At 57.5% G+C, this 22,743-nt stretch overlaps 1 protein-coding gene across 1 annotated transcript; it reads left to right on the forward strand.

Moving 5' to 3' along the window:
- The first annotated feature begins 1,616 nt into the window (after positions 1–1,616).
- LOC101078693 (multiple PDZ domain protein) lies at positions 1,617–22,327 on the forward strand. Its single transcript, XM_029840945.1, is given in 47 exon segments — positions 1,617–1,772; positions 3,088–3,174; positions 3,868–4,034; positions 5,666–5,806; positions 6,031–6,170; positions 6,244–6,457; positions 6,528–6,650; positions 6,826–7,026; positions 7,089–7,191; positions 7,266–7,354; positions 7,427–7,661; positions 8,222–8,299; positions 8,515–8,615; positions 8,680–8,826; positions 8,911–9,069; positions 9,298–9,477; positions 9,550–9,759; positions 10,594–10,752; positions 11,126–11,278; positions 11,374–11,595; positions 11,688–11,799; positions 12,264–12,462; positions 12,758–12,799; positions 13,591–13,683; positions 13,767–13,847; positions 13,930–14,107; positions 14,176–14,286; positions 15,395–15,478; positions 15,621–15,689; positions 16,097–16,277; positions 16,881–17,077; positions 17,144–17,235; positions 17,395–17,467; positions 17,613–17,681; positions 17,917–18,006; positions 18,069–18,225; positions 18,227–18,339; positions 18,614–18,697; positions 19,188–19,381; positions 19,959–20,106; positions 20,177–20,263; positions 20,331–20,418; positions 20,497–20,660; positions 20,908–21,012; positions 21,092–21,177; positions 21,250–21,373; positions 21,701–22,327. Coding segments are annotated over 46 exon segments (6,006 nt in total). The 5' UTR covers positions 1,617–1,772; positions 3,088–3,158; the 3' UTR covers positions 21,848–22,327.
- The last annotated feature ends 416 nt before the right edge of the window (positions 22,328–22,743 follow it).

Here is a 22,743-nt window from a genome sequence, read left to right on the forward strand (position 1 = left end):
CTGGGGGCACTTTATCACCTTCCTCACCAGAAAGGCACCTTCTGGGTGGAGTAGTGGCAAAGTTGTTCCATTTCCTCCCGTATGGAAATAAAGAGGGCACTTTTTGTTGCACTTTAGTGTAGTTTGTGGGGACACTTTAGGGGCCAAGAGGACAACTAAGAGGGCACTTTGTCGTGTGTGATGTTCACTGGAAATGCAATCAAATGGGGGCTATTCCAATATAGGGAGCCTGTAGGGCACTTTAGTCCGTTTGCTCCAGGCATCCTTCAAGGCTTGTTGGAGTGTTCTGACCAATCAAACGGTGCATTTGGGGGCATTTTTCTATGGGGTTTCCTGAGGACTTGTCCAGAGGCACAACAGATGACACTTGTGTCACTTTAAGCCCTTTTAAAGTGTTCCCTGACAGGGTATTTCATGGCGTATCAAAAACAGCGCTGTCCAAGAGGGCACTTCCACTTTTCAACCCATAATCCGAGGCAGCGTGAACGTGGGCGTTATCGCCACGACCTTGGGCGGCTCGTCGAGTTTGTGTTTTACCAGCAGCGAGCCAGAGACGTCTCGACTGACTCGTGCGCTGATTCTCCCAAAATTATTTATCGTGGAAAAAAAGCACAGGGGGCGCGATCAGATAGCTGCGCGATGGAAGATGAAGCTCGACACAATTTCGTGTTGATTCGGCCGAGACTGGATGCCCTCCAGCAATGTTTGTATCAGGCTGACATTAAGAATTCAGCTCTGCCGTGCACTAATTTGCTGGAGAAGTCTCCTCAGTATTTCAAAAGGCATCACAGCTGCCTTTTTCTCCCTTTATCGGGCGGCAAAGGAGCTGGCTAATTTGCTCAAGGGCACATAAACAACAAGCACCTGTCTGTTCCTCTGTCCCCTCGCAGAGAGAACAAATCAAGAGTGCATCCCTCAAGGTCGCCATGCTCCGTCCTCTCAAATCTTTGCTTTATCCTCGCCGATTGTTGCGCAATAACGAAGGAATTAAAACAGCACCGAGCTGGTAACAAGATCATTTATCTGCCCGCTTCTTTTGCTCTTTGTGTTCTCTGAATGTCACCTTTGACTATCCCTTAATTGCCCCGAGACAAAGGCAACGCCACTTCTTCCGAATGCTAATTCGTCTCTAATGCTATTTCGGAATCTTCCAAAGTTGATATTCTGGGCTCCGGGCGGCTCAAGACTTTGAGTTTCAAACACCAACAATTATGACCTCTGTAATTTAACGACCCTCTTGGGACATTTCCAGTAGAGGCCCGATGTCATTAACACCAAGTTTCAGGAATAAATCCAGGTATTGCGCGCATTTACGACGCCCGTGAGAGATTTTACCTTAATTTCATAAGCCACAGAAGACAGATTTCTAAAATAATAATGATAATAAAAAAAAACTACATTTACAACTGTGCAATAAACGGCTCACATTATTTCAGAAACCAGCAAACTAAAGGGGGGGTTGGGGGGCCTCGTTGTCTGGGAGCCCTAAAACTGTTTAAGTCGGCCCTGTCGCAGGATGCGACTTTTGCGTAATTTCAGCCAAATTAAGTTTTTATTTTTCCTCATTTGAGCCCACTGTTGATGGTCTGGCCCGGCCAGGCCCAGGGGCAGCCAGTAAGGGGCGCTTCAGCCCCAGCTCGGTCCTCCGCGTCCCTGGAAGTGTCCACCGGGCTCGGGTTACGCTACGCCCCGTCTTTAAGCCCCAGTCGGAGCGCGCCGTTAGCCGCAGGACAGCGGGACACAGCGACGGACCGCGGAGCCTCCAGCCTCATGTAAGTGGCCACATTTCGCTCCGAATCGGAGACATTTGAGGATTTGATAGGAAATAAAAACTTCATTCGGTGGGAAAATCGCCACCTTTGTTCGCTGGTCGCGGCTCGAAACATTGAGGGACGCGACGCTGCCTCGGCGGAAACCCGGAGGGGGGCTCATGAAAGCCTCTCTTTCCCACCTCCGGCTTCCTTTATTTCCACTTTTAAACAGTTATTCCCGACTCAAAGGGCGTCGGGAGCCGCCGCTCGCTCCTCCGGCGGCAGCCTGTTGCTTCCCCGCTCGGCGGAGGAGATGAGGCGGGAGGAGGAGCCGAGAAAAGCGGATTGTGGCGGCTGCCATGGCGACTTTATTCCGAAGGCGGCCGAACATGGCAGCTTCCGAGGGCGACATTCCCAAATGTCCCAGAAGGAGGGAAACGGAGAAACGAAGGCGCGCGTGACCGTTAGAACCCTCGCGGGTGTTTGTCGCCCGGTCGCGGTGGCTCACGTGACTCCAACGAGGGCAACGACACTTCACAACTGCCCCGCCGGGCTGCAACAGTTGCCCCGGGCCTCTGGGGGTGGGTCAACACAGGTCAGGAGACGAAGAACCGTTGCCTCCAAATCCTCAAAGGAGAAGAAACAGGAGCAACACCTCATACCTGCGACTAGTTGCCAGCATTAGTTGCCCGGAGGAAATTCTCACCTGCACATTCCCACCTAGCATCACACACTTGCACGGAACGGCACGGTAGGGTCTGGAGCGGAACGCCTCCGTCCGTCTCTGATAGCTACACGAGCTAAATGCTCTGCTTAGCATCTTAGCGACGGTTGTTTCATCAAAGAAAACCAACAACGCCACTGTTTGGGTACCCTGACGGGAGGGCGCGGAAACGGCGCGGGACTGTTATTTGGATTTGATGATGCGGCTTTAAAGCTAGCATGTAGCAACGTAAACAAACCTCTCGGGCGTTTATCCCGGGGCCGCGTGTGGGACAGCTTCCCCGGGAGTCTCTGTGGGCTTTAATTATCCGAGCAATCTCCTGTAATCGTGTTTTATCCCTGAGTACGGTGTCGTGCTAGCAACACACGACCTGCCGAGGTCAAGTGCAACATTCCTAAGGTGGGAGTTGATGGCGACGGGGCCGCGAACACGGCAACTGTGGCGTGAAAGAGGGAGGATTGGGCGCATTTAGCTTTTAATCAGCCACAAATCAATCAACAGGCCCGACATATCATCGAGAAGCTCCTGTGTTTCCGTGTAGCACGAGCAGGTCGCCTGATCGGAGCCGCGTCACGGCTCCGCTAGGAATAACAGAATATTTGTCCTTCGCAGGCCTTAAGAACAGCGAAGAGTCGGAAACTGCTGTTCGTACGGAGAAATCGGGCTCGTCTCAAACTCCAAACATGATCGAAACAATGGGTGAGTAATGCGGAATAAGCTAAAAGTGCTAATCGCTAACTAAGTGACAAACAAGGGCGCTGGGGCGGCGATAAAAACGCCTGACCCTTGACCCCGGGACTCTGGTGAGGGGTCCAAACCCGCCGTAGCTCCACTGTGAACAAACTTTGCCGGATCAACAGACCTCATAGGTGCACGAGGAGCTTCTGGACCTTCGTGCACGCCCCATTAGGCATCGGTCACACTTGGGGAACGTTGGAAATTGCTTTATTTTTGTCCGGATAAAGTCGGACTGCCCATATCTTCACTAACAAGCCGCCCTGGAGTCGCTGCTCCGTTGTGGGGCTCATGCAGAGGGCTGGCCTGGCTCTCCTGATACCCTTTAAAGCCTCTGTGCAGCCTTCCGTCGAGGAAGAGCTGCCTGTGAGGCGGCGCGAAGGGCTCATTTTACTTCCTTTGCATCGTTTTGGACGATAACAAGTTGTGACGTCACTTAACTGGTGGGAATCTGGGAAACTTTTGCGAGGAGGGTTCTGAAATCGTGGTTAAATAAGGTGATTTTCCAGCACGGAACTCTCCCAACGCCCTTCCCTGTCTTCCCGCCGCCGTCCACGCGCTGATAAGGCCTCCGTCCTCATCCTCTATCTCCTCCTCCACGCGTCCACTCCATCACCGCGGCCTGGCGCCGCCACTGAAGTATGCGATGACTTGCAGATACGCAGCGCGCCTTGCAGGCCGTGGAGCGTCTCCAGGCCAAGCTGAAGGAGCGGGGGGAGGTGCCCACCGAGGAGAAGCTCAACCTGCTCCGCTCCGTGCTGCAGAGCCCCCTCTTCCACCAGATCCTGGCCCTGCAGAAGTCAGTCCAGCACCTCCGAGACCAGGTAAACGCAGGCGTGACCGGAGCTCCTCCCGCCCGTCGGCAGCCTTTAGCCTCCCAGTTTAGCCTGCTAACCGTTTCCAGCGTGCTGCTCCGCCATGTACTGTTGTCAACTCGCTATTAACGCGGGAAATTGTGTGTATCACCTGTGTCCTGCCCCTTTTCGCTGATGACACCAGCACCCACCTGCAGGGGTACTGATATCATACAGGTTCCTAGCAGCCAGATGCCCCCCCCCCCTTAATCTACAACCTCCCACCCCCGACATCACCAGTGTCTGGTTGCTATGGGCACATCAGCACAAGGGTAGAGATAAGCCAGACGGGGGTTCATGGGCGGGGGTCGTTTGCTCAGACTCATCTCAAGTGGATTCTTTTCACCGCTGAAAATATGAGAAAAGGAAAAAAAAGAGCACTTGAGAGGATTTAGTGGGGGGGGGGGGGGGGAGTACAGCTGAAAATATTCCAGCTATGCAGTGGGAGGCAGGGATGCTAAACATTTCAGCACCGGGGAATTCAGCTCATAAAAGCCCCTGCCCCCCCCCCCCGAAGACGAGCATTCCTGTTTGTTTTCCTGAGCTCAGTTTATTAAATAGCTGTTCGGGTCTCCTGAGCTCTTAAAGCCGAGCGGCCGGCGTTCCGACAGCGTCCTCCACCAACTGCAACAAGCCTCTCAAGCGCGACTGGAGGGACGGCTAACGGGTAAACAGTCGGCGCTCTCCGTCACTGCGGTCGCCATGGCGACGCGGGCCTCATTCTCTCCAATGAGAAAGAGGCCGCGTGTGAAGTGGGGCAGAAACAATTTCTTAAATGTGCAAGAACCAAACTGGAACTTTAATCCTCTTAGCCGGGCCCCAGCTAACAAAGCTCATTCATGAGGACAGCAACTTAGCGGCGTGCTACGCTAGCTAGCTCTCGTGCGTCCTGGCCGGTCTCTAACGCGACTGGTGTGGTTCGCCGTACGGCGTGCGCGTGTCTCCCGGCTGGGAAAGTTTTTCTTTCCTAAACCCACAAGTTGACAAGGACAGCTTTAGCCTGGCGACGCCATACGCTTCCGAAACGACGTGGCACATTACGTCCGTCCTTTTAAAGCCCGCTCATGAGGCCGCCAACATCACGCCCTTTGGCTAATGAAACCAGGAAATGAAGCGCTGTCACGTCGTTGGCAGTTTGGTGCGCTCCATCCGTCACACCAGTAAAGTCACTGTCGTCATTAAGTGCCGAGCGCGTTAAAGCATCCAGATGGCCGCCGGTGTTTTTGACATAGTACGGGAGAAATATGGCGTTTGGAGCCGAGTCATTGTTGGAACGTCGGCCGAGAGCCATTATCTCCTGAAGGATTAAGCCGCCATCGATCCAGCGAATCGCGGTAGGATAACAAAGTATTTGGCACGCCGGCGGTTCCGGGCCGCCAGGCTCCATGATGCCGGCGTCTCAAATGAAATTCCCTGAATATTTTTGCGCCCCGGTGCCGTTTTGGGATTAGCGCCAGCTAATATCTGCTCTCTGCTGGAGAGTTTGGGAGGCTCGGATACTGGTGCGAACTGGAAGGCTAATTAGAACAAACCTCCGCGGTGCTCTTTAATTAAGACGTAACGATGGAAGTGAGGAAATAAATGAGAGCTTTGTTTTCCAGGCTTCCCGCGGGACCGATCTGGGCGACCATGTCGCAGCAGTCAAGCCCAACGGCGGCCGCGTCCCCTCCACGGACGCTAACCTCAGCAATGGAAACGCCGCGTCTGGCGGGTTTGAGGACGTCATCCACTCCATGGCACAGGTGCTCCCCTGAACCCCAGCCTGCTGGGTTTAGATTGATATTCTCTGTAGACGGGATCATCTCAACGATCCCCTCACCGGCGAACAGGTAGCCGACCTGAAACCTTCAGATATCCGAAGTTAGTTAGAGATTCCGGCTGTGTTCTTCTCTCCTGAGGCACTTCAAATAGACTTCTAAAGGTTGCCGCTAGCTTTGATGCTATACTGAGCTGCCGTGTGTTCCAGGGGCGCTACGTGACGCACGTGGAGCTGGAGAAGCCGGAGTCGGGAGGTCTGGGCTTCAGCGTGGTCGGGCTGAAGAGCGAGAACCACGGGGAGCTGGGCATCTTCATCCAGGAGATCCAGCCAGGAAGCGTGGCTCACTGGTACGTGGGGGGTCGTCAGACGCCAGGCGCGTTTATCCCAGACGTTTCTCGAACTCTCTGCATCCCTCCGCAGCGACGGGAAGCTCAGAGAGGCCGACCAGATCCTGGCCATCAACGGCCAACCGCTGGACAAGAAGGTGACCCACCAGCAGGCCATCGGCATCCTGCAGAACGCCCTGGACAGGGTGGGGCTGACGGTGGCCAGAGGACCGATCCCTCAGCTGTCCAGTCCGGTGGTGTCCCGGACCCCCTCTGCTGCCAGCACCCTGTCGGTCAGCTCCAGCGCGGTAAACAGCCACTGACAGCAGGAGCGCGGATCAGAGCAAACGCCCGACGAGGGTTTGTTGTTTCCAACAGTTGCTGCACGTGGAGACGATCGAGCTGGTCAACGACGGCACCGGCCTGGGCTTCGGAATCGTGGGAGGGAAGACCTCTGGGGTGATTGTGAAAACCATCCTGCCTGGAGGCATCGCTGACCAGGTAGTGGAAGCTACGTCATTAGCATTAGCAGTAGGAAGGAAGTGGGGCTTGCTGTTGCCTCTAGTGGGGGGTCGTGGTACTGCAGGTCTGTATATGGAGTATTCTCTAGAGCATCGGTGATGATGATGATGATGAGGAGGAGAAGGAGGGCTTTAAAGTGCTCTTGTTATGTCAGGATGGCCGCCTGCGCAGCGGCGACCACATCCTGAGGATCGGAGACACTGACCTGCACGGGATGGGCAGCGAGCAGGTGGCGCAGGTCCTCAGGCAGTGTGGCAACAGGGTGAAACTGGTGGTCACCAGGGGTCCTGCGGACGAGGGCTCGACCAGCTCCGCCGTCATGCAGGTGGTGCTCCCCACTGTCAGCGAGCAACAGGTGAAGCACGAGAGACTTTCTGGCCGTGGTTACGGTTCCCTGCTAAATCATCTTCGTCGCAGGGCTGCGAGGAAGAGGAGGCGGACGCCTTTGACGTGAGCCTGACCAAGAACGCCCAGGGCCTGGGAATCACCATCGCTGGATACGTGGGCGATAAAAACTCAGGTGCTGGTTCTCGTGGGTCGGGAGGAAGCGCCCGAGTCGCCGCTCCTGCCGCTGACTGTCTCTCCTCTCCTCAGAGTCCTCTGGCATTTTCGTTAAGAGCGTCACGAAAGACAGCGCCGTGGACCATGATGGACGCATCCACGTCGGAGACCAGATAATAGCTGTGAGTGCTCCGGTGCTGCTGCGCTCAGGTGGATTTGGCTCTTTTAACCCCCCCCACCGTCGCCCCCTGCAGGTCGACGGGGTGAATATCCAGGGATACACCAATCAGCAGGCGGTGGAGGTGCTCAGACACACTGGCCAGACGGTCCACCTCCAACTCATCAGGAGGGGCTTCAGGTCCGAGGAGATCCCTCCCGCTGTGACCCCCGGTGTGGCCACCCTGCCCCCGTACGCCGCCATCCCCGCCGCCGCTGCCGGAATGAGGGAGCTGGAGCAGGAGAGGAAAAAGGCCGAGGGTCCCGCTAAAGGTAGCAAGAGCTAGCCTTGGTGTGAATGGGATTGCGGTGGAGAATGTTGCCGTTTTCCCTCATTGCATGGCTCCGACGCGCCTCGGCTCCGCACACACGATGCGCTCCACGTCTCCGAACATAGGTTTTTAAAAATTACACTAAATCTTAAATGATCCGGCATCAAACGAGAGCGGTTCTGGCTCCCAGCTGCAGCCGACAGCACCTCCGGGCTCTTGCAGAAACTAGAAAAGCAACTTGTACAAGTTGTCAGATGTGATAGAAGGAATTTCTAACCGATTTAATGCGGAATGTGCCGGGAATCCAGAGGAGATTATCCAAGTCAACTGGTTGCGGCCGGGTTGTTGAGTTCAGTTCGGTGGTTTACCTCATGTTAACTTTGTGCTGGACCATTAAAACCTCGTGAGTTCAAGGGTCACTGATTTAGGGCCCTGTGGAACTCCAGGGAACGCAGACTGTGCTGAGACCCATTATATTCCGATCCACACTGCATGAGAGCCAGCACTGAGCCTTTCTGAGTTGCCTTCCTCACGTCTCCTCCGTGTTTACCTCCGCTGCAGATGAAAAGCTGCTGCCCACAAAGAGCGAAGGATGTGATGTCGGGCCGGCCACGGATCAGCTAACCCAAGACAAACACGGTAGGAGGCTGGGGTTTGTGTCGGAGTACATCAGCGGAGCTGCTGGGCACACATCTGAAAGATAAGGGTCGCTGTTGTCAGGAACACGCCGGCCAAACACACTCTGACGGCTTAATGAGCCAGTCGGGCAACTGGCGGCTCCGAGGGTCAGGAGCTTCTTCTCAAAGGCCGCCTGGCCGCCGTTTCTCACGAGTGTCTCTGCGTTAACTCTCCAGACGCGGGTTCCGCTGTCAAAGGGCCGAAGCTGACGGACTTCGAGGAGCAAGAATTGGTGAAAAAGTGGCAGGAGATCCTCGGGCCGAGCAATGAAGTCATGGTGCGTTTGGTTGGTGGGGGGTACTGGCTGGACAGGAGGGGGTAACGAGGGCTCTTTCTGGCAGGTGGCTCAGGTGGAGAAGTTCAGCGAGAGCAGCGGCCTCGGCATCAGCCTGGAGGCCGACAGCGGGCACCATTACATCCGCTCGGTCCTCCCAGAGGGGCCGGTCGGCCGCTGTGGGAAGCTCTTCAGTGGGGACGAACTGCTGGAGGCCAGTCCCATTTTGTTTCTCCAGTTAGCATGTAGCATGCAGCAGGGAAGGAAGCGAATCTAGAATCCCTTTATTCCGCCACAGGTCAACGGTATCTCTCTGATTGGTGAGACCCATAAGGAGGTGGTGAGGATCCTGAAGGAGCTTCCTGTCTGCGTGTACATGACCTGCTGTAGGCCCGCCCCTCACACGCAGGCCGACACGGAGCCTGTGCAGCCGCAGCCTGAGGCGCCGATGCTAAAGGTAAAGCTCCTGATTTATGTGCATGTTTGAACTTTAGCCCTGGCAAAAAGGCAACTTCTGTGTGTCGGCTTTAGCTTACGATACTGTCAGAAAGCCTCTGATCCTCCAATATTTGGCCTCCTTTCATCTCCAACCAGACACCTGAGCTCCGGGGTAGCAGCCTTTGGGCTGGGAGGAACACTGGGGGAGGATATTGTTCCGTACGGACGTTTCGTTTTCTCTCTGCAGAAACAGGAAGAGCCGAGCGGCGCGCTAGCTGGCGAGGAGCCGGCGGTGAGGGCGGCGGCCCAGGATAACGTGGCAGAGGAAGCCATCGGATCTCCTATGGCCATGTGGGAGTTGGAGATCCAGAACATAGAGCTTGAAAAAGGAGAAGGGGGGTTGGGTTTCAGCATTCTGGATTACCAGGTGAGGAAGTGGCTCCTGCTACAACCACCAGCATCCAACTTATGCTAACTTGTATTTCCTGGGCCGCCACAGGACCCACTGGACCCCGCCAAGACGGTGATCGTGATCCGCTCCCTGGTTCCCGGCGGCGTTGCCGAGCGGGACGGCCGGCTGCTGCCAGGAGACCGACTGGTGTACGTCAACAGCACCGACCTGGAGAACGCCAGCTTGGAGGACGCCGTCCAGGCCCTGAAGGGGGCCAAACTTGGCAAGGTCCAGATAGGAGTTGCCAAACCGCTGCCTGTACGTGTTGAAAAGACCTTTGTTTCTCTTAATTTCCTGGCTTTGATCCCGCCTGATCATTAAAGGTAGAAGCTGATTCATGTAATGGGATTAGAGCACTGGTGTCGGGGGAGGGGGCTGCGAAGCGCGTCCCATATAGTGGTGGAATGAGTCTTTGAGCACGTCCAGGACTCCTGAGTCAGGTCGGCTCAATATTGTGCGACTCTGTATCCAGTCGTCAGGGCTCATCTTACGAGCGCTTGAATATTTAACGCGGCGGCGAGAGCAGAGCTTCATCTGGCCGCTTCGGCACATCCCAAGCCCCGCCCCCTGTCTCAGACGACCCCGGTTAAACTTGCCGTCGCCGCTCCGGGGCCCGGCTCTCTTTGCTAAACCACGCACGTTCTCAGACCTCAGGCCTGCCAAGGTTAGCGAGATTATAGAGCTGTAGGGAGCCTCTGTGGAGTTGTCCGGCTCTCCTGCAGGAGCAGGAATGCACTCCTGAGGGGCGGGGGCTCCGGTACATTGCCTCACAAAATTGAGCCTGACAAGTGTAATCCACCAATATGCCTCTCTTGCTTTTTCCTGTACCTGTCCGGGCTGCTGCTACACACAATCAATATGAGGGCTAAAGAATTTGTGTGACGGTGGAGAACGTATATGCTAGTTTATAGAAGGTGGGGATTCTCTCCGAGTCAGTGCTTTTGCGCCCGGATTAAGCTCTAATTCCTTCATTAACTTCTTTTTTTCCCCTTCTATGCTCATTTATCTGTGCTTGGTGTGGTCACAATGACGCAGATCTTTCAGGACACACGTACAGCCGGAGATACTGAAAGAATTTCTCCACTTTCTTAGGGGATATGTGGATATTCCCAATCTCCACACCCATATGGTGAGCAGGAAATTACTTCGCCGCCCGCCACCCGTTCATTTGCCTTCAACCATATTTCGGTTGAGGAGGGAGAGGAAGGAGGACTGACAGAGGGCGCCGTGTACCGGGCAGAGCCGGCATTGGTCAGTTAGCTTTTGCCGGGAAAACGAGAAAACAATCAACCTAGAATCTCCTAAAAACAACAACCTGGAAATGTGATTTTGAGTGATTTCATCCAGCACAAACTCTGATCATTAAAAGTCTCAACACTGAAACCTCCAACTGACACCAAAGCAACGAACAGAAGTTGTCGCGTTGAAGGTTTTACTTCGGATCACACGCTAAGCTAGCCTGCCCCGATTCCCAACGTGTGGGATTCAAAGTTCCCGATTGCCTTTGATCGGTTCTGAGACAAACGTGGAGTTTCAGTGTTGTGCGAATCACCAGAGTCTGTCTGTCTGTCCGTACGGACGCAAACCTCCCTCCCCCGATGCTACTTCCTGTTCTCCCTCGCAGATCGACACCAGCGAAACGGAGCTCTCGGAGGAGAAGGCGATGGATCGCAGTTACTCCCAGATGGAGGACGACACTTTCCAGGCCTCCATGACGGCGCTGCACGGGAGCGTCTGCAGCGTCGACCTGGAGTACCTGGACTCATCCACACCCAAGGTATCTCCGGAACACAGCGCCCCCTGCTGGCAAAACCTGGATGAAAACACGGGAGCAAATTTAATGTGAAGCATTTTTTTTTGTGCTAACTAAAGTTGACTCGCCTGGATCTGGCGCACGACCATCCCCGTTTCACGGCGCCGCGCAGCCTCACAGAGGACACGCCCCCCGCCGGCCCGAGAGGCCCGAATGCTGCGTTCCTGCCACAGGAGGAAGCAGCAGAGTTGCTCACGAACGTCCCGGATGATCCCGCAGAACCGCTCCGGTGCCACAAGGAGACACCAAAGACCTTTGGAGGCGTAAAGATGACGCGGAAGGTAACGGGGACGTGACTTTGTGTTCGGGCCGTGTTTGGAGAGCGGGTTTACGTTCCTCATGCAAATGTGCGCGTTGAATTATCTCCCTCAAGGTCGCGGAGAGCAGCGCGACAGAATCGGCTGAAGGCGGCGATAAAGAAGCACCGACCTCCGGCAGCAGCTTCGAGAGGACTATCACTGTCGTCAAGGGCAACTCCAGCCTGGGTTTGTGCTAATTCCTCCTTTCTTTTTTTATTTCTTTTTTTATTTTAATGTGTCTCCACGCGAGCAGCCGAGAGCGGCGGCGGCCTTCGCTCTGGCGCCGCCTTTATTGCCAAGGGAATATTTGGAGCACTTTTCCCCCGCCTGTGTTTCAAACCCGTGTTTCAGCCCACGGGAGCGCAGCAACACACCAACTTTAAACTCCCGAACCAAATGTCACGAAGCCGCTTTTATGCTCGGCGCCTCGTTGAAACGCCGTCTTTCTTCCCGTCTGATTGAAGACGCCTGTTTCGTTTGTGACTCGGAAACACTGATTCCTCTTACATCCTCTTACATCTCGCTAAAATGCAGATTTGAGGTTTGTGATGTAGAGTCTGCATGATTGCACCCAGGACTCGGAGCGGAAAACACCGGGAAGGAGGAAAACTCCGGGAATTCTGACCAGCTGTCAATTCTGCCTCAAACAGGGATGACCGTCAGCACCGCCAAGGACGGGCTGGGGATGCTGATCCGCAGCGTCATCCAAGGCGGCTCCATCAGCCGGGACGGCCGCTTGGGCGTCGGCGACCTGATCCTGGCCATCAACGGCGAGCCCACCGCCAACCTGACCAACGTGCAGGCCCGCGCCATGCTGAGGAGGCACTCTCTGGTCGGGCCAGACATGGGGTGAGGCTCCAGAGACTCCCTCTGTGGGTCTGCAGCCCTCGAGGGTCGGTACTGGCCAAAAAGGCCAAACGTGTGTGTGAAAATAGTGGGGATGTAAAGCTTCAACCCTGACGAGAAGCCTCAGGCCTTCGCTATTCTTCATCCAGAATGACCCCACATGTTGCGTTCAGGGACCCACGTTGCTCTCGCCGTTGAGAGGATCAGATGTGATGTTTCAGAAAAGGGGCGCTTGCTGAGCTCACCTGGGTGGCCCGTGAGCACCGGAGCTTAAACGCAAACCTCTCTCACGTTCTAGATCTGCTTGTGCACCCGAGGACGATCTGTGCCCGTTTTATGTGTGAGTATGACTAACATCCACGCCGCTGGGGGGGGGGGGGGGGGGGTCCCAGACCAGCCGCCTCTTTTGGGTTTTCCTCTCTTCCGTCTCACCGTCCGCCCGCGGGGGAGTTTCATCCAGACGAGGCGAAAACGATTTGATCGATCTGCTGGAACAGAGACGCTAATAACGGCGCCGAGCGCCATCAATTGGGATCCAGGGTAAAGGTGATGTGGTTAAATCCCCGTCTGGCCGCGGCTCCTCCCGTCCCACGCCGAGGCTCTTCCCGTTCACGCCTCTAACTCGATCTCACATTAATCATCACTATTTGAGCGTCGTTTCATCGCCGGTTGCATGTTGTGATGCCTTTAATGGACTCTTCTGTTTTCCTTCTCCGGGGGGGGTTTATTTTCCTCCCCTCCGCCGGCTGAAGTGTCCTGATGATGCCGTCTCGGCGCTGAAAACACCCCGGGCGCTTCAGGAAACAGTTTGAAAATGGGGCTTTAATTCCCAGCTTCTTGCTAAACTGCTGATGATTTTGGAACATTGTTCACGGCCCTCAGCTCTGTTGCCCCCCCCCCCCATCACTCAGGCTGTGATGGGAGACGCACAAACGTCTGATTGGAGCAGCTCAAAATGAAGAATTCATCAAATCTGGCCCCACTCAGACGGGACGGCGTTCCCAAACAAGATGTTTCCGTGCTTTTCCCTCTTCACCGGGGCTCCGACTCTTTGGGAATCAGCGTAATTACGGTTTTTAATGAGGGATTTCTTCTCCGCTTGGCTCACTTTGTGTCTCCGCTTGTGTTCAGCATCACGTATGTTCCAGCAGAGTATCTGGAGGAGTACAAGGCCGGCGTGGAGACGTGCCCGCACGCCTCCGCCGGGGCGGCTCCGCCCCCAAAGTAGGTCTCCGCATTTGACCTTTGTCAGGAGGAAGATCTGAGAGTCTCCAAGCTTGTTTCTTCTCCCGCTGTTCCCGCTGCAGAGACGTTCCCGGCCTGCCTGAACGGGAGGACGGCGAGGGGGAGGAGAGCGCCTCTCACAGCAGCTGGAGCCAGCCCAGGAAGTGAGTCCGGCCTCCACGCCGGGTCGTGAAGGTTTGCCCGACCTTTCCCGTCGCTTGTAAAAATCGCCGTTCGTCCCTTCAGGGTGGAGCTCTTCCGAGAGCCCGGAAAGTCCCTGGGCATCAGCATCGTGGGGGGCCGCGGGATGGGCAGCAGGCTGAACAACGGAGAGGTGATGAGGGGCATCTTCATCAAGCACATCCTGGAGGACAGTCCCGCCGGCCAGGACGGCACCCTGAAGACCGGAGACCGGATCGTTGAGGTCAGTATTCAGACGGGGATTTGCATTCAGGAGAAACTGTCCCGGACTTCCTGATGTTCCTCTGGCAGGTGGGGGGGGTGGACCTCAGAGACGCCAGCCACGAGGAGGCGGTGGAGGCCATCCGGAAAGCAGGCAACCCGGTTTCCTTCCTGGTCCAGAGCATCATCCACAGGCCCAGAGTAAGTCTGCAGAGGTCCGGCCATGACCACGGCCTGGGCGGCGGCGCCCCCGTTTCACACGTTAGCCGTAGCGACCTGCATGCTAGCGCCCCATTTAACCCAACAGTGGCCAGGCCCCTCGCCGCTGCGCTGGCCCGAGTCACCCGCTCTCAAGAGACGCGCCGCCGCTTTAGCATGCACGCCGCGGTGCACGCCGCGGTGCACGCCGCGGTGCACGCCGCGGTGCACGTGTCAGGTCATCCGTCTTTCTGTCTTTGCCTTCGCATCAACGATCCGTCAGCGCTAATCTCAGCTGCGTTATCTCGCCCGACTCCCCCAGAATTAACTGCACCTTGGGCGCTGACATTCCGAGGGGGCGGGGCCTATTTCCTGCGGCGGCGCCGCAGTGACAGAGTGATGGTTTTAATGAAAAGGGACCCGAAGAGGTTAAACCAATTTCAGTCGCCGTGCTAATATTTAAGAAACGGCCTCAGGTGGGGGCGTCGGCGTCCAGGCTTTTAATTTAACCGCAGAGGTTAATGAAACATCAGCGCGGCGCCTCGTCACCAGGGGACGCGCCTCAGCGGGCCCCCGGAGCCCAGCGACTTCGCTGAAGCAGATCTGTTTATCAAAGACGTGGGGAAACGTGTGGTGGGGGGGCAGATCCAGAGGGTCCTCCCTCCTCTCCCACCGCCTCTGTCCGTCTGCCTGGGTGGTTTTTAGGCTCTATTTATTTTCCCACTCCTGGGAATGTTTGCGTTCCTCTGGGTTTGTTTACCCCCCCCCCCCCCCCCCCCCCTCCTCCGATCGCCGCCCAGGCTTTTACTTTAAGTGCATTCCACTTCCTGTCTCAGGCTTTAAAGGCCCAATTTTCCCCCCAATTATCCCGCAGGCGTCGCACCGTCAAACATCTCGATGCGGCGTTCAGCACTGACGGACGCCGACGTCTTTGTTTGCGTCCGAAATCGGTGTTTTTTTTATTTTTTATTTCTACGCTCAAAGCTGGTCGGCGTTGGATAAAAGCGCCGCCGTCGCTCATGGCCTCAACGTTTAGCTTGCTGGAGAAAATGACCCAACGCAGACGGCGCGTTTGGTCCTGACGCCGTTCTCTCCGTTTCTGTGACAACAGTCGTATCCAGCAGAGCCCAGTGAAGCCAGAGCTGCAGCCCCCCCCAGGGACAAGGACAGGGACAAGGACAAGGACAAGGACAAGGTGGGTGTGAGACCGGCTGGTGCGGTGTTGTGTGTTCTCCCGCATGCACAGATAACACCTGTGTTTCCCCCGAGACCTCCAGACGCACTCGAACGCAGCACGGCTGGGGTCAGCTGACCTGGTCTTTATGTCTTCTCTGTAGGAGGGGGACAGTCACAGTAGACTTTACCGCCTCTCCCCAACTAACCCTTTCACTCCTACTCCGTTTAAGGTTTGTGGGTCTCTGCCTCGTGTCTCTGTTGTGTGTCCTCACGCCGTCGTAGCTCCTGAATCCGTGACTTCCTTCTTTGTCTGCTTCATCAGCATCTTTAAGTGTTCAATAACATTCCGCATCTCTGACGGCTTCATCTCCTAATTCTGGAATCATCAATCTGCTAACCTGAAGGAAGAGTTTATCCCAACCACTAATTGCTGCAGCTGCTTTGGGCTAAACTCTTCCTCCTGGGATCTATCTGGAATCATGATTGTTCCTAAAACTAACAATCCTGCTCGAACAGAAGCCAACATTGACTCTCCTCACTCCTGTTTGCGCTCTCCTCTCAAGCTTAAAGACAAAACCAGGCTCCTCTCTGAACTTCCTCTAACGATCCGCTCTGTTCCCAAACTCTGGCGCGGCAGGCGGCGAACCGTGAAGCGGCCAAGGCCTTTCCCAGCAGCGCCGGCCTCCTCCTGCCCGTGGTGCCCCATGTGGGAGAGACTGACACGGACACGCTCGCAGAGACGCCTGGCGGCTCCGCCGAGGCTCAGGAGGAGGAGGAGGAGGAGGAGGAGGGGGAAGATGAGTTTGGATACAGCTGGAGTGAGTTTACTTTCTGTCTGTGAAGGTCGTTCTGTCCAAACCGGAGCGGGAAACGTATCCCTGCTGTTTGGCCTTTCTGCCGCTAGAGGGCACCAGAGCCGCAGGTGTTTGAGGTGTCCCTGCCCCATCTGAGGGATCCGGTGTCCCGGTGAAGCTGTCAGCACGCTGCGGACGGCAGATAGTGGAGAACAGGGTCAGATTCAGCAGAGAGGACAGACGGGATCCCCATTCCGTCCCAGGCCGGAAAGGTGGAGATTAGCGCGGGAGCGATGGCTCAACGGTGGCAGGAAGCCCAGTACAGCAGAGCGACAGAAGCTCATTGTTCTGAACACGGGCTCTCTGGCAGAGGGAGGGATGGAGAGGCGGACAAAGAGGGGAGGGATGGAGAGGCCGACAAAGAGGGGAGGGATGGAGAGGCGGACAAAGAGGGGAGGGATGAGGTGGAGCAGGGAGCAGGGCTGCTCACAAAAGAGCTGAGATTAAAGTTAGAGGCGGAGGGCCAGAACACGGGGGCAGGAATCCGCAGGTGAGGACCCGTTCCTGGCACCCGTCCACGCCACTGTCAGCTCACGCGTCTGCTCCCGCTGTCACCCGCTCTCTCAGAGACCGTCATCCGTCGCTATGGCAGCCTCCCGGGCGTCCTGCACATGATCGAGCTGGAGAAGGGCAAGACGGGCCTGGGCCTCAGCCTGGCGGGGAACAGGGACCGCTCGCGCATGAGCGTGTTCGTGGTGGGCATCGACCCCGGCGGCGCCGCGGGCAGGGACGGGCGGATGACGGTGGGGGACGAACTGCTGGAGGTAAGGACCACGACCGGGCGCCGCCTTCAGGCAGAGGAGCGTGCGCTCATTCCTCTCCTGTTGCAGATCAACGGGCAGATCCTGTACGGCCACAGTCACCAGAACGCGTCCGCCACGATCAAGAGCTCCGTCTCCAAGGTCAAGATCATCTTCATCAGGTGGGCGCAGCATCCGTCCTGGGGGGGGGGCAGGCGGGTCAGGGACGCTGCAGTTGCGCGGCGCGCCCAGCAGAGGGCGCTGCTGCTGTTCTGGGCCCGTTTCTGAAGTTCTGCACATACATTTAGATGATAAATGTGGGGGGGGGGATGTTACTGCAGGAACACGGAGGCGCTGAAGCAGATGGCTGTGGGACCAGTAAGAGAGCGGGACGCCGCCGAGCCCCACGCAGAGGTACGACCACGAACACACCCCACGGGACAGAGGGCGATATTTAGACCGGAGCCTGGGTCGATCCGGGGATCCTCCGTGTGGTCTCCAGATTCCAGACAACCAGAAACTAAACTAGACTCTAACCGCTGCTGCCCCCCCCCCGCAGATGGAAGTCACGTCTCCAAGAGACGGAGACTCGGAAACGTCAAAATATGGGCATCACGTGGAGATAAAGGTGAGCCCCCCCACACACACACACACACACACACACACACACACACACACACACACGGGAATGCTGTTGAAGCAGCAACACAATAAAGAGGGAGGGGTCCACAAAAAGAGTCAGCGGGGTGTGACGGAAGGAGCTCAGAGGAGCAGACGAGTGTGACAGGAAGGAGAAAGAGACGTCAGACGGGGGGGGGGGACGTGTGTGTGTGTGTTCACTGTTTACCATCGGAATTCTGCAGGAGGACGGGAGCGTGGCGTTGGAGGAGGCGGGACCTGAGGCCGCTGCGGAGACGCGGAGCGCGCCTGAGGTGGAAGGACACGAGGAAAAGGTGCGCGAGAGGTGCCCCCCCCCCCCCCTCCTGATCCGCTTCTAATCATCTGCTCCACACAGGAGGAGGAGAACCTGCTGGCGGCGAGCGAGGAGGTGGGCGGGGCCGCCGACGCCGTCCCGGCCGGCCTACCCAGCATGCCCAGCGCCACCGTGATCACCCCCCCCGGACTGTGGTCCCTCCCCAGCCCAGAGCCGCTCGTCCACGCCGTCCACGCTGACCTCTGACCCCGCCACCTGCCCCATCATCCCCGGCTGTGAGACCGCCATCGACATCTCCAAGGGACGCACGGGGCTGGGCCTGAGCATCGTGGGGGGCTGCGACACCCTGCTGGTACGAAACCTGCCCCCCCCCGCCAGAGTGACCACGCTGGGGCGGGGTGGTGGGTACTGATGATGTCACACGGCCTTCCTCACCCTCCTCTTCTTCATTTATTTCCCCCGGGGGAGGGGGGAGGGGTGGGGGGGGCTCTTTTGTAAGGCCTCAGTCACAGCAGACAATATCCGGCCTGGGAATGTGACCTTTGAACCTTTGAAACGACAGTCTCACACACACACACACACACACAGAGATGATCGTAAACGTCTCCCTCCCTCCCCCCCCCCAGGGCACCATCATTATCCACGAAGTCTACGAGGAGGGGGCAGCGTCCAAAGACGGCAGGCTGTGGGCCGGAGACCAAATCCTGGAGGTACCATGTGATGTCAGACCCCCCCCCCCCAACACGAACTACATGGATTTGCCCTCCGGTCGACCTCACACTTTATCACAGAGGGAGGGGCCGGGGGGTGGGGGTGGGGGGGGGTAGCGTTGTCATATGACCTGAACGCCCCCCCGTGACTTAATTACCCTTTTCAGTTTGTTTCTGTAGCCAGGCCAGGAGGGGGGGGGGGGGTGTCTGTGTGTGTGTGTGTGTGGGGGGGGGGGGTGTCTGTGTGTGTGTGGGGGGGGGGGGGGTGTCTGTGTGTGTGTGGGGGGGGGGGTCTGTGTGTGTGTGTGTTAGTGGTGGGGGGGGGGGGTAGCGCTGCTGTTAGCTGGGAAAGTCCTGCAGGAATGCGATGTGGTTTTTCCCCTTTAATGGAGCCAGTTGTGGGAACTCTGCTCCCCTCTGAAGGATGAGGTCACCGGGGGGGTGGAACCAGCCCCCCCCCCCCTCATCAGCCACCTGTTGTCCCCCGCAGGTGAACGGCATCGACCTGCGCGAGGCCACCCACGACGAGGCCATCAACGTCCTGCGCCAGACGCCCCAGCGGGTCCACCTGGTGGTCTACAGGGACGAGGCCCAGTACAAGGAGGAGGACCTGTGGGACTCCTTCACCCTGGAGCTGCTCCGGAGGCCGGGCCAGGGTCTGGGCCTGAGCATCGTCGGGAGAAGGTGGGACACCGGGCCCGGGCCTCACCTCTGTGGCTCCGGAGCCGCGGTAACCGGATCCGTGTCCTCTTTTAACGCAGATCTCGGGATCAGAGGTAATTCCGCTGATTCAGGACGTGGGCAGAGCGTAGGGAAAACCACTAATATTCCAGACAAACCGTGCCCTCCGCGGAAAGTTCCCCAAAGGCTTTTCCTGACGGAAGAGCTGAGTTCAGGAGATTCCTGTCAGGAGGCAAAAGCCTCGAAAAAGAAACGAGGAAGGATGGAATTTGGGAACGCCGGCGCCCCTGATCCCATCAGAGACCCGCGGGATCAGGAAGCTGTAGGTGGCGCGAAGGCCTCGGGATGAGAATCCAGGTCACAGAGAGCCGTAAATCTTTGGCGGTCGGAAAACCCGACAGTCGCGCTGGAAAAGACCGAAACCCGAACCCTCGGTAGGACGGAAAGTGCGAGCTAGCGGTTAGCGGTTAGCAGCTGCGTCCGGGATCCGGTTCCCTCACAGTTTAGGTTGGATCCCGACACGCCAGCTTGGCGATCCCAACTTGACGCTCCGTGACGTCAGCTCTTCTCCCGTCTCCAGGAACGACACCGGGGTCTTCGTCTCCGACATCGTGAGCGGAGGCCCGGCGGACGCCGACGGGCGGCTGACGCAGGGCGACCAGATCCTGTCGGTCAACGGCGAGGACGTGAGGTCGGCCACTCAGGAGGCCACGGCGGCGCTCCTCAAGGTAGGAAGCGGGCGGGATTCCGCAACTTTCCATCCGACGGGGGAGGTTTTAACATCGGCTTGTGTGGCAGCGCTGCGTCGGGCCCATCACGCTGGAGGTGGGCCGGTTCAAGGCGGGACCCTTCCACTCGGAGAGACGACTTTCCGAGAGCAGCCAGGTAAGGAATGACGGACAGCGGGAAGAGTCGCTCTCCGGGGAGAACTCAGTCCGGCTCTTTTCCCCAGAGTGAAACCGGCAGCTCCAGGGCCGCCCCGCAGTCCTGCTCCGATCCCGGAAGCCTTCCCGAAGACCCGGACGGGACGAGTCCGGAGCGTAAGTCCTCCCGGGGGAGGGGGGGGGGGGGGGTCGAGTTCATTCCCAGAGTCTGACAGCCGCAACGTTCCCTCTCAGCTCCAGAGAGTCCGGAGATCCGGACGGTGGAGTTCACCAAAGGTCCTCAGGATTCCCTGGGCGTTAGCATAGCGGGCGGCGTGGGCAGCCCCCTGGGCGACACCCCCATCTTCATCGCCATGATGAACCCGCTCGGCATCGCCGCTCAGACGCAGAAGCTGAAGGTACGGTCGGGAAGCTAACGGCGCTAACGGCGCTAGCAGCGGGGAGCGCTGGCGTCCTCGTGAACGTGTGCGTCACGCCCCCCCACTGGCGTCTGAATCCGACCCCCGCGGGTCGAACGCCTGCGGCGACCTCAGCGGTTCCGCCACAATCGGCGCTCTGTGGCCCAGAGGGGGGGGGGGGGGGGGGGGGGGGGGGGGGGGGGGGGGCACAACAGAGCCGCTCACACGTGACCTCTCCCCCCCCCAGATCGGAGATCGCATCGTCAGCATCGGCCGCACCCCCACCGACGGCATGACTCACTCGCAGGCTGTCGCCCTGCTCAAGAACGCCACGGGGACGGTGCAGCTGCAGGTGGGCGACCCGCACGCACGCACGCGCTCGCAGCGCCGCATTCCCGACATTCCGTAACGCTGGATTCATGTCGCCGTAGGTGGTGGCGGGGGGGGACGCCACGGTGACCGGGCCCCCGCCGGATCAGCCGCTCGCCGCCGGCTGCATCTTCCAGGACGAGCTCGGGTAACCTCCCGTCGCCGCCGCCGCCGCGTCCGCCGCCGCTGTCGGACGCTCCCTAACTGTGTGTGTTTCCAGCCCCCCCCAGTACAAGAGCATCACCCTCGGGAGGGGCCCCGACGGGCTGGGCTTCAGCATCGTCGGGGGCCACGGCAGCCCCCACGGAGACCTGCCCATCTACGTCAAGACCGTGTTCGGGAAGGTGAGCGCTGCGCAGCGGCGTCAGCGCAGCGGCGTTAGCGCAGCGGCGTTAGCTCAGCATTGTTAGCGCAGCGGCGTTAGCGCAGCGGCGTCAGCTCAGTGGTGTTAGCTCAGCATTGTTAGCTCAGCGGCGTCAGCTCAGTGGTGTTAGCTCAGCGGCGTCAGCTCAGCATTGTTAGCTCAGCGGCGTTAGCGCAGCGGCGTTAGCGCAGCGGCGTTAGCTCAGCGGCGTTAGCTCAGCGGCGTTAGCTCAGCATTGTTAGCTCAGCGGCGTTAGCGCAGCGGCGTTAGCGCAGCGGGACACGCCTTTAACGGGTTTTGTTCCCAGGGCGCCGCCGCCGAGGACGGGCGCCTGAAGAGGGGCGACCAGATCATGGCGGTGAACGGGCAGAGCCTGGACGGCGTCACGCACGAGGAGGCCGTCGCCATCTTGAAGAGGACCAAAGGAACCGTCACGCTCACCGTGCTGTCCTAGAGGGACACCTGCGTTAGCAACGGCGGCTAGCCCCGGTTTAACACACAAACTAAAGATGCTAGCAGCTCACTTAGCTTTTATACACTGTGGTGTCAGATGTAAATAGCTTAGCATTAGACGTGCATCTCGATATTTAATAGATCGCCTGTAACTTTTTATCTTTCATTTCCTGAATCTTTACACGTGATGGATTTTTATAATCAGATCCACTGAGGCTGCTAATCAGTTAGCATGGTTTAATGCTAATGGATACATTTGTGGAGAAAAGCAGTCGTTCAGCTTTATGCTACGCTGCTGTGAAACCGGTTTAGCAAAACGCTAAAGACAGCAGCGTGGATAACTAGCCTTTAGCAACAGGCCGAAGGCTAGCATGCGTGAAATCTTTGTGTTTGTGTCGTAGTGCTGCTAAATCCCGTAACTCTCGTCGTTCCGACATTTCACCGCCATCAGCAACTTAATAAAAGTGACCTTTGGATTCAATCGGCTCGGCTCTTTTATACGTTATATCTACGTTTTACACCGCCGGTTTAACGCTAACAGACCGCTGGATCAAAGCTCTTCTGACGGTGGTCGCTAAAGGCTAACGTAGCTCGCAGCGGAGAGAAGACTTTGCTAGCTTTGTCTCCCCGTTACTGTGAATGTTTCTGGAGCGACAAGACAACACCTGCAGCTGCTGCTAGCCAAACCCTGCGGCAGCTAGCACCTGTGCTACGCAGCTGAGGCCACGACGAGCACCTGTTGGCTCAATAAGCTAGCGTGGCGTTCGAGGTCACCCCCCCCCGGGTTCAGGAGTCAGGTTACCCGCGGCGTGCCTGCACAGGCGAGATCGGATGTTGCCACAGCGTCACGCTCCGCTTGGATGTGGGCGAAGGTGTGGGGTTACCATGACGACGGCT

Source organism: Takifugu rubripes, chromosome 8 (genome assembly GCF_901000725.2).
Source record: "Takifugu rubripes chromosome 8, fTakRub1.2, whole genome shotgun sequence".
Taxonomy (NCBI): domain Eukaryota; kingdom Metazoa; phylum Chordata; class Actinopteri; order Tetraodontiformes; family Tetraodontidae; genus Takifugu; species Takifugu rubripes.